Source organism: Numenius arquata, chromosome 2 (assembly GCF_964106895.1).
Source record: "Numenius arquata chromosome 2, bNumArq3.hap1.1, whole genome shotgun sequence".
NCBI classification, from domain to species: domain Eukaryota; kingdom Metazoa; phylum Chordata; class Aves; order Charadriiformes; family Scolopacidae; genus Numenius; species Numenius arquata.
The window spans coordinates 73,058,491-73,073,933 of record NC_133577.1 but is presented as its reverse complement, the minus strand read 5'-3'; the positions used below and the strand labels follow the sequence as shown (position 1 = coordinate 73,073,933).

General features: G+C 41.9%; 1 protein-coding gene across 1 annotated transcript in view; it reads right to left on the bottom strand.

Annotated features, from left to right (window-relative positions):
* Positions 1 to 6,387: 6,387 nt before the first annotated feature.
* Positions 6,388 to 15,443, bottom strand: part of POLR3B (RNA polymerase III subunit B) — an 84,496-nt gene continuing 75,440 nt past the window's right edge. The window contains exons 27-28 of the mRNA XM_074164969.1: positions 13,220 to 13,393; positions 6,388 to 6,925 (exon numbers count right to left, since the gene is read on the bottom strand). Coding sequence (XP_074021070.1) covers positions 6,796 to 6,925; positions 13,220 to 13,393 — 304 coding nt within the window. The 3' untranslated portion in view covers positions 6,388 to 6,795. The remainder of the gene's footprint in view (positions 6,926 to 13,219; positions 13,394 to 15,443) is intronic.

Sequence of the window (15,443 nt, the reverse complement as noted above, 5' to 3'; positions counted from 1 at the left end):
GGGGATCCTTTTGGATCCAATGTGTCTCTGCGCAGACTGCAAGATTGCTGGCAGCAGCCAAATATACAGCGACACTTCATTATTTTAGCAGTGGCTGCAGTCTGTGAGCGGTTCCGTATTTTCTTACTTGCCTAAGCCAGCAGCCTCCCCCTCTCGGAATGAACCCACGCTTCTGTCCACCCTCCTTCCCAGCTCTTCTATTCCTCTGTTTCTGCTGTCTTCACCTACTGGGGCAAATCCCATGGAAGACACAGAGAAGGAAATTGTTTCTCTATTGGCTTCTCTTTCCCACATACTCATCTTTATTATCAGAACAGGAAATGTTAACTTTATTTTACATGTATTAACACCCCTGAGGAAGTTATACATGTAGGTGAAGGACAAGATATGGAGTAAGCTGACAGATGACTTCTGGAATCAACTCTGTGTATGTGCTTGGGGAACGTGATGCTGACAGATGCAGGAACTAGAAGAAGAACATCAAAAGGCTGCCTAGGTAAACATGTGTGCCGATTCCTTCAAAAGGCTTTAATTGACAAAAGCACTGAGAGAAAGTGGCTACGGCAGTCACATATGCAGGTACCTGGCAGAAAATGAGCAGAAGAGCAGAGGCATGCAAATGATGGATTGCACATGCACCAGGCAGGGGGTACCTCCTTTCTAGTTTGAAAGAAAAGTAGCATGAATTGCAGCTGGCTTGCTGTAACTGTAGACTTGTCTGAAGCCAAGTTTGTTGAAGATGAGCATAGGTCCACCTTAAATGATCTTTTTTATTAATGCTCGTGAAAGGAATTTTGCTCAGCTCCAGTCCTCAGGTTCATGTAGAAGTGCAGTGCCAGTGTTGCCAAAAGGGACCAGTGAAAACGCCTCGTTCACACTGGTCAGCTTCAGCCTGCAGAGAGGAAGGGAATTCACTCTTTTGGGTAGTATTTGTCTAGAAGGAGTCTAGAAGAACCCCTGCCCCTAGGGGTGCTTGCCCTGAATGTTCAGCCTGGGAGACTCTTGCTGACCGTAGTAGTAGAAAAGGGCAAGCAGTCATCGATTTCTGAGCTTACACCAGATTTAGCTGGCTTTTGTTGTGTGTGGCTGGTACTAGTTACCAGAGGATTTGTACTGTGTGTTGGAAGAAGAGCCAGCCCTAAAAGCTATTATAGACAACAGACACACAAAAGATCCATTCCAGACTGCATCCAAGCTGCTGAACAACTGGATGTGAAGCTGTCATATCCTTTTAGATGACCAACTGATAATGAGTTTCTTTTGATCCACCTGGAGCATGGAGAATTACCTTCAGCGCCTGCCTCCAACTGGCAGGGTGAGGCCTGGATGCAGAGTTAAGTTTCCAAATTCACTGGGAGTTTAAGGGAAAACCATTTCCATTATTAGAACATAATTTTAGCAAGAAATTAGAAATTTACTGTTTAGCACATTGATTTCTTCATTTTTGAGTTATTTTTTCTGTTTATAATGTTTTGTTGTTAAGTCTGAGCGTCCAATAACTACCATGCACCGCCTGGAATGGTAAAGCGCATGCACAGGTCAAGCAGCTCCCCAAAACTCATGCTAATGAAAGACAAAGGCTCCGCTGCAGTTAGCAGCAGGGAATTGCTTTTGATTTGGAACCACCATGCTGTTTATATACTGGCTGGGAGGAGGGGAAAAGGACATGCCCAGTGAAGCTACTGGAAAAAAATAAATGGTCACTGAAACCACCTCAGAGGTACCTGCCTCAGGAAATACACAAATAAAGGGGTAACTGTAATTAGGAGAAATATATAGTTGTTTTGTTTTTTGTTTTTTGTTTTTTTTTTTTTCCCCAGCAGCAAGATGCAAAGAGCAATGGGCTGCTCACAGCCTCAGAAGGATTTTTCAGAAGATGGTACAAAATCTCAAGTCCATTCACAGGGTATCAAACAGAAATCTTTGCTGTTGACTTTGAGACAGGAATAAAACCACTTTTTAAAAATTCCAAGTGCAAAAAATCTCTGTATTGGCTCTGACCTGGGTTTGGAGAGTTTAACTGAGAGTTCTGGTGTTCTGGGATGCATGTTCATAGGTACAGAAGGCAGAGAGGGTGCATTTACCTCCTGGGTCCATACAGTGAGTTCTTAAAAGTATTGTTGAGAGGCAAAACTAATCCACTGGCCGATTCATGCAGTCTTTGCTACCTGGAAGAAGAGAATCTGACCAAGGCCATGTACACAGGTCAGAGTAAGGTTGACGAAGTAGCCAGTCCTTACTCCTGCACCTCTCTACCACTTTCCAAAGAAAGACCTGCCCCACTGAAACTGGTGGGTCCAGGCTAAGAAGGAAACATTTCATGAGAAAGATGGACTGAAGTCAGAACTTGGGTTCAAACCTGTTCAAGTTTCTAACAGCATTTAGGTCTAAAATGTGGATCCATTTCCTGGGCTTCTGAGCCTTAGACACAGAAACTGGAATCCAGATCTTCACCGTGCCTTGCACACATTAAGCCTCCCAGCACTGGTCCAGATAATAGCAAAGAGTCACCATCTGGCTGGATTTTACGGTTTGATGAAGTGCTCAGTTTTAAGGCAAGCACGTGTCTGGCACCTGGGGACTGCGGAGTCCTGATCCCAGTTCTGGCACGGTCTTTCTGTGGCCCTGGGCAAGTCACGTCCTCTTCAGAGGAGGGAATTCATCAAGTGCCCCATGGCCCCACTGAATCGGCAACGGGCTGTAAAACAATCCTCGGCTCCAACTGGAGGAAAGGCTGGCTGGAGGGGCCTCTCGCAGCGCTGAGCCAGCTCTGTGCCATGGCCCTAAGATGCTTGTGCTGGGACACGGCTGAGGAGCTGCCCACGCTGCTCCTGTGGGTCACTGTGGCACGGCTGCGAGCCAGGGAGGTCATTTCAGGGCTAGTCCTCCCTCACGCTAGGGCCATCCTGGCCCTCAAGAGACTTGACACAGAGAAAGTCTGAAAAACAGACATGTTTTCAGCCCGTCTAGTTTGGTTTTGCAGCGGCGCGATTCCTACCGATTCCTAGCTACTCTTACCATCAGACTTTACAGGTGTGTTCCCAGCAGGGCTCGCAAACCCGTTTTCCGATGTGCAGCACTATTCATTAGTTTGCCACCGGTTATCACTAACCGATGAAACAGTCTCCAGTCTTTTTAGGCTTTTATTTACGATGTACTCCCATTGTGCCACAGATACTTTTCTATTTACCATCAGAAAACTGGAGAAAAGACATACAGTAATTTCTCAGCATCATGGTTCTATGTTTTTCATTGGGTTTCCTCCCTGTTTAAGCAACAAATAAGTAGGGAGTCCAAAGAATTAAAAGCTCTTTTTACATTGAAGCTTCTTTGTAAGCAAAACTCTTAACGAGATATGGGTATTACAAACAAAACCAATTGTGCTTAGTGGGAGCTCTTTACTTTCCACATCTTAAAATTATTAAATTTCGGTATGCCTATATTTCATATTATATCCTCTTTGAATGCCAAAATTGCCCAGCCTGGTTTCATTTTTCTTTATTGTTCAGTTTTCTAGTATCTATGTTTGGAAACATTTACCTTAAAAAAAAAAAAGTAAAAAAAAATAATTGTAAGGGTTATGTAAATGACTCGAAGTGAGGCTGTTATTCTCCAAACTCCGAACAAGTGACTGACCTTTCCCACATTTCCAGGACTGGCTAAAAGACCCGTGCTCTCCTCTGCCCCACAGCATCCTGCAGCCCAGCCCTGGCTTGATTCTCCTTCTCCCAACAGAACGGTAGAGCTGGACACGTCTAGTGTTGGAAAGGGGTAGCTTTTACTTAATGTCTTTGTTTTGCAGCAAAATAATAGACTTGATTACTGAATTCTAGGTCTGTAAATGCTTCCACCTTTTAATAGCAATTTATCCTTTATCTGCAAAGTAAATGGCGACTTAAACGTACCGCATGAAGTTAGATATGTCTTCCAACAGCAGCACACACCTCTAGCTTGTCTCAGAAAGTGGACTGTATTCGGCGTTTCAGCTGGGACTAGCACTAGTGACCTTCATGCTGAATATCATTTCTAGAAAGCCTCTCCTGGACACTAAATATAAGAGAGAAAGTAGTTGCAATGGAATGAAAACTTTACAGCAGTTTTTACAGGCACAGCTCCTTGTGCTAAAGCCTTAAGATTTTGTCAAGCGTCCTTCAGAATATTATATCTCTTTCAGCAATTAGACAAAGAGTCATGGCGGGGTTGATCTGGGCAAGTCCAGTCACAGCAGTACAGCCGTTAGCTGACATGAGACCTCTTTGTGAAGGCATTCACTGCATAAAAAGGGGGGGGAGGGGAGGCTGGCTAGGAAGATAATTCAAAGGGTTGCAAAGATGAGGCTCACCAGAGGAGAACAGTGTGACAGCTCTGGGGTTCCAAGAATGTATTTTACCTCCCTCAGCCCATGCACCATAATTTTTCCTCGCTGATATAGGATTCCTTCCTTGAATAGCCACTTTGACCAACTGTATTCCAGGAATCCATAGCTGTTTGTTCCGTTTCTGCTGCTAGTTTTGTAATGCTTATTCCATTGCCAAGAGATTAATTGCAGGTGTCTATTATGATGGAACATAGGTAGCCTCTTAAAGAGGGGCAAAATGTAAAAATCAGAGTTTCAACTCAGATCTGCACTCAAATAAGCCTCCAGTGTCTGCACAGCCTTAGGTTAGACAGCAATGATGTGTAAATGGAACTGATGTAGCTATCACCAGAATAGCTGAGAGCGGGTGACCCTCGCTGCTAGACTTGTCTAGCTTCTATGTTCTGCTGGATCCATCATTGCTAAGGCTGCCCCTTTCTCCCTAAACTTCAGCTATCGCAGAGGATCTCCTTCACCTTCACAAAACCTTTCATTCCCACGCCTTCATCAGCTTGAGGTAAATTAACTGCAAGGCTGCCCCTCAGGGTTGCACATAGACCCATTCTCTCAATAGGGTTACTCATGAGCACACTCCTTTGCTCCTCCTCCATCTCTGCTGTGTCTGCTTAAATTTCCACAGGTGTCATTGTACACATTGCTTAGTCTTTAATGTCCTGTAGCTCTGATCACCTGACCTAGGAGACCACACTAGCTAACAAGAACACCTTATCCTCAGCATAGTTTCCTTGATCCAGGTTAAAACTCCCCCCCTTTCCCTCCCCAGCAGTCTGTAGCCTTTGAGGCTCACTCCCTCTGCTGGTGCACCCGAGCCTCAGTTTGGCAAACTCAGAGAGCAAAGCAAAGCTTACTAATTTGTTTGGGGCTTCTGGTTAACTTCTTCCTCCAGTTTGAAGCCGTACATCACTCTCTTGTAACTCTTTGTAAATAACCCTGAGCCATTCAGATCTTTGTAGAGGTGCTTCAAGTGCTTTTCCAAAAAAAAAAAAAAAAAAAAAAAAAAAAAAAAGTAAAATCTATCCCTTTGGACTTGATTTGTAAGCCCAGACACAAAACTACTAGATTAAGCATTTTGGCGGAAGCTTAAAAAAACAAGCAAGCCTACTCAGGCTGATGCTCATCTGTGCTTCTCAAGCAGCTCAGAGAACAGCAGCAACATGACTGCAAGAGCAGTGTCAGGATCAGCGTGCACAATTCAGCCATGTGAGGAGCCAAAGAGCATCTCAGGACTTCCAGACCATAGGCAGTGTTCTGCGTCCTCCTTGATCCAGAGTGCTGCCTTTCTCTGAAGCACCTGAATACGCACATACTTCATCCCTACCTCAGTGGGACTACTTTGCTTAAAAAGTTAACCATATGCTTTGACACGCAAAGGCTCAAGTGAGTTTAGGGTACTAAGTGACTCTTTGTTCATCCACTGCTTTAATTTCAGGCCTTGGATCTCATGAAAAAAAATCAGCTCTTCCCTTTCTAAATCCTTTCAGGTCATTCAAACCTGCTCCACTGTCAGTGGAGGATTTGTTGTTCTTCATAGTTCTTCTATTTTGTTCTTTGAAACAAAGAACTTCACAAAAAAGTTCTGAAGTCCTAGGACAGCACAACATACATCAGTACCTAGTGTTTGCAGCTCATCTTTTCAGGGCTTTGGCCAGTGTATTATTAAATCTACTACACTCAGTAGGAATTGAATGGATACCTGTAAGCTGTATCATGCACTTACTGATACAAGTCACCTCCCTTGAACTTCATGGCAACTCCATACATTTAGCTTGAAGCAGATTTGAGTGTATAATCGCACATTGCTTCCACATAAACGCACCTGCATATTGAAATCCCCCTCAAAATGTCTCATTTCAAGTTCTCCATAAAGCAGTTTCATTTCTCTAAGCCTGACACTACTTAAAATTTTAATGCTTTAACAAAATGCTTTAGGAATAGGAAAATGGTTTAGACGTTATATGAAGGCTTTACCATCCTTACACAACCATCAACACAGTCAGGCAATATTATTTAAAACATTTATTAGTCTTTCATATTACACTGGTCCAGAAAACATTTTTAACCTCTGTGAATAAGATGTTCATTTAGCTCAGCTCAAGTCCTCACCCAGCAAAGCACTTTTCAAAACCAAGCATAGGGTTGTTTGAAATGATGCAAGTTCTTTGCTGGATCATGGCCTTATTCAACAATTTCCTTATGTCCTGCTCACTCAGACTAATCAAGGCTTTCAGAACTTCTCCTCATATATTCTATTCCCCTGTCAACTTAAAAACATGTAGGATATGTAAGAAAGATTTCTTACACTGTCTTGCACCTCCCTTCTACCCACTCAGGTTTTAGAGTTATTCCTGTTCACCAAAAAAATCTTCCCATTATTTCTGGGATTTCAATTTCTCTAAAGTACTTTTTTTCCATCTTTTTCATTCATTGTACTTAGCTAGTTTTAGCCTAGGTATGATGTTCATTGACTGCAGTTCTTGGAATAAGAGTTTACAGGCATAAGGTATGCGCAGAGAAGACACATGACATGATGACTTGCAGTAGTGGCACCTAGGGAAACAAACACAAAGAAAGTCAGAGTTGGTGCATAAATGAAGCTCTGCAGGAAAAAAACAACAGTTGCCACTATCCACTGGTTTCTTCATCCACCTGCATTTAAACACTGGGCTCAGTCCTAAAAAGAGCCAAGTGCTTGAAACACATTTTAGCGCATAAGACAGTCGTAACTTTACACCTTTAAATAATCTGACTGAAATGAATAGGAGCTTAATGTTAAACTTGCACTTTTCTTGGAGGAGAACCACAACGGTCAGTAGCCAACAGGACTGACTTCTACTTCTTCACCTCTCACAACTGCCAACACAAATTCAGCATTGCGTAATGAGAGAAAGGAGGTGAACAAAGCTAAGCATTTCTGAAAACAAGGTTAATGGTCTAGTTTCTCTATATAAATATATGTCATAAAAAAGAGGCAGGAAGAAAGCAGGTTCACACTTAGGTTTTTTCCTCATAACGCAATTTCACCCTATAATGTCTCAAATTAGTTAATATTCCAGGAAAGAGGCATCTCTTTTCATATACCTCTCTGTGTGAGCAGGCAAAGCTTTGGTCAAGATGGGAAATGCATATTCTTTTAATGCATATTCTTTGCACTCTGTTACTCAAATAATGATGTCAAAATTCCAGAGGAAAGTGGTATTTTATCATATAGATACAGCCTTGACCATATAAGGAATATATATAGGCTGGTAACTCAGCCATACTTCCAGTATTGGGACTCAAATTCAGCGCGGGTAGCAACTGCTTAAATTATTTAATTTCATACTCTGTGTACACACAAATAAAACAAAATAAAATAAATTGCTCTTATAAATATCAGTTTCCAACTTCCCTAGTTCCTCATTCTCCTGTATACGCTATCTTCTGGTTTTGGAGAGCTGAGAAAGCCAGGCCTTTGAGAACACAGACTGACTCAGCACTTCCTAATGGTCTAACAAAACCTTTTTTTTTTTTTTTTCTTCTGCTGTGTTTCAAATTTATATTTCTGGCATAAAGTAATAACACCCTGAAGATCCAATTAAGGAAGAATTAGCAAAATTCCTACATGGTTCTGTGGTACAGAATGAGGCTGAAAGTCAACATCTACAATAAAGCCAATCCTTAGTCACTTGCTTCTGTTACCAGTGAACTTGAGCTAGGGCACGTGGAAGTCAATGGGGACAGGTACAATAAAGTTGGTTAGTGTGAATAAGGTTCTTCGTTATGAGAGTTGGCATTAGTCTTCCAGTCACTTTCTCAGACTCCGCTACTTCTCTTTTACAGATATGCTTAAAGAGCATGTCAAAGAGCTGGTTATTTTTCAAGAACAAGGCAGTTGCCTTGACCTCCATATGCTCCATACTTGGGGTATTCATTTATTTATTTATTCAAACCAAGAAAGCTTTCAAACAATGGTACAGAAGCCTTAATTACATTTCTGCAGTTCATGATGAGGGATGAAGCTTCACTTATTCCCAGTAACTGCTTTGGCTTTTTCTAAATCTGACGATAGGCAGCAAGAAGGTAAGAGAATGAACTAGGTGTTTCCCTGGAACAGGCTTCTCCCGTAGACACTGTAGAGCCAGCATGCCTTTAGAACAGAATAGGCCTCGGCTGCAGGTTTAGAACTACTCTCCTAGTCCAAATTTACAGGGAAAGGTACATTTTTATGGTGGGAGGAAGTGACCTAACCAGAAGTCAATGATAACATACCAAGCAATTGCTCTCAATAGAAGAAGCCTTGCAAGCCCCAGAAGCCTGACCAGGCATGACTTTTCTGCTATGAGCAGATGTCTGGCATCTGATTACAGCTACCAGGGACTGAGGAGCAGAGATCCCTCACTACACCCAGGCTCAAAGCTACACCATTCTGGGCCTGCTTTGTACTTGGATGGGGATCACCCTGAAAGGTTAAGGTGCGGTAAGCACAAAGCTCTGTCAAACAGAGATCACAGAAAGTACTTGAAAGACCATTTGGTACAAGAATTGATACTAAAATGGACAGGAAAAGGCAACTGTGCCAAGGCTGAATCTGGAGCAGAAACAAAATTTTTCTTCATGTATATTTTAAAATGCTCAGACTCTAGGGATCGGAATAACTTCTCGTCATCAAAAAAGGACCCGATTCTGCTCATTCGTTCAGTGGAGTCCTGTCCCTGAGCACCTGCACAACAACAAAGTTGGAAAATTTGCACAACACTGGTACATCACAGTAAGTTCTTACTGTTGGTTTTTTTTTTGTTTTTTTTTTTTTTTTCAGGGACAAATTCTGTCACTGCCACAACAGTCCCCTTCCCCAGCGAAAGTACCAGTTCAGGCCCCAACAGTGATCTGCTGTTACTACCTTGCAGAAAAACATAGCCGGTGGCTAGTCCTTGTCTGGTCTGAGAGGAAGGGCTCGTCTTCCTTAAGGCATGTGTCCTTAACGCTATGCACCAAACAGTATGTTTCTAAAAGGTCTCTTGCAGCAATGTATTATTAATGCCAGAACCACTGAAAAGGCCCGTTTGGAAGTTTCTCTTAATGACTTGGTCTCTACCGTGATGCTCATTATTGGGCCACTTGCTTAGCTGGTAGACACAGCATATCGTTTAGCAGAAACTACCTCTTAGCGATTTCTCTCACATTAGACAGCTTTTCACAGAATCAGATTGCAAGAATGTCTGGCTCCATCTGAGAGAGTAGTTTCTTTCACAGTTATTTAAGAAGAGTTACTAAACTTTGTTACAAGCTTAAAAATATGAAATATAGGAAAAACAACTTAAAAATAAAATCCAATACTACTTTTAAAGTTCAAATTCCTAATTTTCTTCAAGGTGCCCTCACTTCCTGTGGTCTCTGAAAATCTTCAAGGACTGCTCTGAAAGCCAAGGTCTTATAAAATAAAATAATAATTGAGCTACATCTGCATGTGAGTTTTTTAAGGCAGTGCTTTACACAGAAGTTGTTGGTTCGTTGACTTTATGGCATGCCTTTCTGTTTTAGACAACTTCCTTCAATTGTTATTTGCATTACAGTAGTTTTAAGAGACAAGTTTTAAGAGAAAAAGGCCTGACTTGCTACACACAGCGTACAGCACTTGAGAAAAACAGGACTCAAAAATCCCCCACAAAAGCCAATAGGACAATGCCCAACGAAAAATCACCAACCACAACAGGATGCACAGAGTATGCCTTGTCTCTCCTCTGGATTCCACATGTGTTTACCTACCTCTGAATGAGTTTCTGCTCCATAAGGAGCAGAACTGCTGCTGCTGTTAGCAGCAAACGTGGTGCTTGGTTTCTGGCCAGAAGCCACATGCTTCAGAAGAAAGGCCTGACCAAGGGCAGAAACAGTAGCTGTCACTTTTACACATCTACAAACTGAGAACGCACCTGTTCTACTTCATCGTATCATTGAAAAAAAAAATAAAAAAAAAATCAATCACTCTCAATCATTGAAGTGAATAAAGTTCAATTTCCTGCCTTTCCCAATAGATTGATATTGATACCCAAGATGTGGCAAGTTTCCAACAATGTTCTTTTGAGATATTTGGAAATGAATCCTTCTCCTCCTCCTTCCAACTCCTCATCTTCACCCAACATGAAAATCAGAGTAACTTGTAACTTGAACTCCCACAGTATATTTTTTCCTCCCTTAATCACGGGATTCCAGGTCACCCGTTTTCAGGAAACTTGCAAGATCATCGTATGTCTTGCTTACTGCAGGGGGGTTGTACTAGATGACCTTTAGAATCATAGCATTGTCTAGGTTGGAAGGGACCTTTAAGATCATCTAGTCCAACCATCAACCTAATACTGACAAAAACCATCATTAAACCATGTCCCTCAGCGCCATGTCTGCCCATCTTTTAAATACCTCCAGGGATGGTGCCTCAACCACTTCCCTGGGCAGCCCATTCCAATGCTTAATAACCCTTTCAGTGTAAAAATTTTTCCTAATATCCAATCGAAACCTCCCCTGGTGCAACTTGAGGCCATTTCCTCTTGTCCTATCACCTGTGACTTGGGAGAAGAGACCGACCCCCGCCTCTCTACAACCTCCTTTCAGGTAGTTGTAGGGACCGATAAGGTCTCCCCTTGGCCTCCTTTCCTCTAGGCTGAACAACCCCAGCTCCCTTAGCCGCTCCTCATAAGACTTATTTCTCCAGAGCCCTCACCAGCTTCGTTGCCCTTCTCTGGACCCGCTACAGCACCTCAATGTCTTTTTTGTGGTAAGGGGCCCAAAACTGGACACAGTACTCGAGGTGAGGCCTCACCGGTGCTGAGCACAGGGGATTAAGGTCCCTTCCAACCCAACACATTCTATGATTCTATGATCTGATAAATTGCTATTGGTCTCACAAGTCTGTTTTTCTGCCTGGCAAAAAAAACAAAACAAAACACAAGCTGAAGAAAAACATTTCCCTCACCTATAATGAACATAAAAAGCAATTTCCCTATCTTCTAATAACAGTAGTGTATTTCCAGCATGCTACAGGACAACTTTAAACGTACCATCTCAAAATTACTGTAGAGAAAAGATGGGTAGAGCAAAGCCCATAGTGTCATATACGGTGAGCTCCACATAGTTTTGCCGTCCAGTTTTATGCTTCCCCTACATGGAAAACCAGTTTGTTTGCAGGAGACAAGCTCAGTACTGGCTTAGGACACAGAGTAAGACAGCAAGACCATTAGCTAGTCTAGAGATAAGTTTCTTAGGGACAAGGCAGTTGGGCAGAAACCAGCTGAATTTCCAACGAGAGAGCTGCTTGTCTCTCAGGCTCCAACATGGGATTGGTGCATTTGATGCTTTGAAGAGGAGCTCCTTCTTTTACAAGACTACGAAGGCATTTGAGAGAGGCAGTCAAAGAAAGCGGTATGCGTGCCATTATGAACTTCACAGCGAGAGAACAAGAAAGTGGGAGATTTTGCTTTTTAGTCCCGTTCTTCTGTGCCCACTCCTTCTCTTCAGCCTTATGAGGTTCGCCATGTGATCATACCAGGAAGATCTGTGAGTAGCCTAGCTAGTACTCTCATTTCAGAAGTCAAGCACATTGAAACAGCTATTTTCCCCTTTTCAAAAAAGAGGTGATATACAGGATTGGGCGTTTGCTAATCCCCTGCAAGGGTGGGAAGGAAGGCAGCAGACAAGAGCAAAGGTAACCTTTCCCACAAGCATAGCTGGCTGTGGAAGACAATACCTGTGCTCCCACAACAGGAGCCATTGACTACACACTCACTTTAGTCCTAACTTCAATCAGACCATAACAAAAAACCATCCCATCTCACCAATTTTCCAAATACCAGTTTTGAACATTGACACTGGTTTTGATTAAGGTACATGGGACTGTTAATCGGTGTGTCGTGGTTTTGACCAGATTGACCAATCAGAATGACAGATGGCCCCTCTCTCCCTCCGCCAAGGAAAAGAGAGGAGAGGAAGAGATAAAAGAGATTTATGAGTTTAGAAAAACTAAACTACTTTAATGAAAATATTAATAAATAATGAAATAATAAATTATAATAAGAAAATGAAAAAAAAAGGAAAAAAAGTATACAGTATATACAAAACTGTATCAAGCTCCCAGGATGATGATCAAGTCACCAGCAGGCACAGGGGAAAGTCCCAGGCTGGACTCAGTAATGGACAGGAGCTAGATTCTGGATCTGGACTCAGGAATACTCGAATCGGGATCACAGGCAGATGAACAGACAAGGTCCTCCTCGGACGTCGGCCATTGAAGGAAGACAGTTGACCCTTTGATCCCTCAGCCTTTATACTGAGCATGGGGCAGATGGGATGGAATACCCTGTTGGTCAGTTTTGGGTCACCTGTCCTGTCCGTTCCTCCCTACAGGTGTGACCCCTCTACGCTTTTCCACTTCCAACCCTCCAATGGGGCAAATAACAAATTTACCTGACCTTGGTTGTTATAGCAATAAGTATAAGCCAGGGCCTCTCTGCATACCATTCCTTGGTATAATCAGGTCTTATCACTATGAGACCAAGCAGTTCCTGAACAATATGCTGTTAATTTCAGAGTTTAGTTAGTTAGAAGAGGCCCAGCTAAAAAGGTAAAATTACTGAACAGAAAATTAGTTCTGTTTTACCTCAAACCAGGACACGGTGTCTGCGAGCACTTTAAAACTGAGAAGCACTACAACCAGCGACAGGGTTCTGTTACATGGAGGCACATTTACCTGGTACCGCGTTGCTTTATGCACCTGAGGTCAAGGGGTTTTTTGAAAGTATGAAACATGTCACATGCACAAAGTGAGGAGAAGACACCATGGTTTATAAAAAGCATTACAGTTAAACAACTTACCAGCCAGAGTACCCCAACAAGCCACACTGTCCACAAACATCCACTTCAAAGGCATCGCTTGAAATCATCAGTCTCTCCAGTAAAAGCATGCTGGCTCCATAACCTATCAAACAATCCCGCTCCATCTCTCCAAGACGTAAACCACCATCACGGGATCGACCTTCAGTGGGTTGCCTTTGAAATGAAGATTTGAAACAAATGTAGTAAGTATTCCAGAAAGTACATTCTACAACTCTAGGAAAGCTTGTCTTCAAACTGTAGGAACTGTACAGGATCAATGGAGAGCAGCATTCTGCAAACCAGAGTTACTGATCTCACAAAGGTGTTATTCAAGTTGAAGGAATTCATCTTTGCCCCTGCACTGGCCGTATGATGTAGTTCTGTGAGTGCCAACTGCAGGGTGGTCAGGCCATAACTCTACCTCACAGACTATAGCTGAATAAGTGAAAATAAAAAGAGACCGAACAGTATCCAAGACAATCTGGACACAGGTTTGGTACTCTTTTTTGATGAGACATTCATTATAGTTCATAGCTAATTAAATGAAACAATATTCAGCAGCTAATGAATGAATCATCAAACTAATGTTTCAGCTGAACTAGAGATAAGACTAAATTCTTAAAATAAAACCATTTGTGATCTCAGAGAGAATACCAAAACAAAGCAGCAAAGAAGTAGTATGCATATTACTTACTTATTATTGAAATCCTACCTTTTTTTTTTTTTTAAAGTAACACTTATCTACTTAACTTTTTTCATGTCTGACAGTTATTAGACTAATTTTCGTATTGTACAGATTCCTGGTTTTCTAGTTTCACTGAATTTCACTGAATTTTTTAGAGTTGGAAGGGACCATAAAGATCATCTAGTCCAACTCCCCTGCCGAAGCAGGATTGCCCAGAGCATGTCAGAGCGTGTTACTCAGGACTGCATCCAGGCGGGTCTTGAAAATCTCCAAAGAAGGGGACTCCACAACCTCCCTGGGCAGCCTGTTCCAGGGCTCTGTCACCCTCACCGTAAAGAAGTTTCTTCTCATATTTGAGTGGAACCTCCTATGTTCCAGCTTGTGCCCGTTGCCCCTCGTCCTCTCACTGGCAACCACTGAAAAGAGTCTGGCTCCCTCCTCCTTCAACCCACCCTTCAGTTCCTCAACACAAATCAAACCCTCATTTTTTTGCCTGGAAAGACTCTGTCCTCATGGTGCTAGGGGAAAGTTTCAACAAAGCAGTGTAAGTATACACTAAAGATTTTGAGGTAAAAAGGCAAGGTACAATATATTATTTAACATTATGACTGTATAAGACTTTTTTTTTTGTTGGACAGTCAAAATTTAACCTTTTGTTTGTTATACTGCAATTTCATACACTATCACTTCTACTCTTGGACTAGCACAATGCTGTAATATTTAGGTTGCAAATACTAGAGTGAACTATGAAGCAAAAATACCCTTAAATTCCTGAAGCACTAATATATTGCATGCACTTTATTAAATATTTCCATCTTGGTATATTCCCTGAAACATGACAACAAAGAGAAGGAATTAGAAAAACGTTATTTGCAATCATAAGAGGCTTCACTGCTCAGTGAAACCCCGTGTTTATGTGCTGTTTCTGATACCTGCAGCAGTGTAATCCACCTAGAATATCCAATGACAGGTCTCATAACTTTTGGAGTATATTTGTTTATATTATTTCAAACAACTATATTTGTTAAGCATGCTAAATTTATTAAAAATAAAATTTTGTCAACTTATTGCAACTCAGAGAAAAGGATTTACAAAAGCCTTCAACATCTAATAATCTTCTGTAACAAGTGTAAAAAAATATACTTAATTACCACACCAAAGTATCTTCTAAAGATGCAAGTTGTATTTGTTTTTAGGGGGTAGTAGTTTCCCTTACTCTGACCACACTGGAACCTCAAAACTAATCTGCTTGTAATTCAAATCGTCCTTTTCATTCATATAACCTTCTATTTTTCCCACTGTTGGGAGAATGGATAGAAGTTGTTTACATCCTGATTAAAGTCCCTAGGGCCCCCTCCCCAGATGATGGCACCATCGCTGTTCAGACGCTGTTTTAAAGGACTAACCCTGTGGTGAATGCAGTTTCTCTTCTGAAGTCCCAAGAGGCAGATTTGAAAAGCAGTTGGGGCCTCCAAATATACAAGCATTTGCTGTGGTGCTAGAAGTGCCTGAGTTTCTTTGATCAACTGACTTTTATAA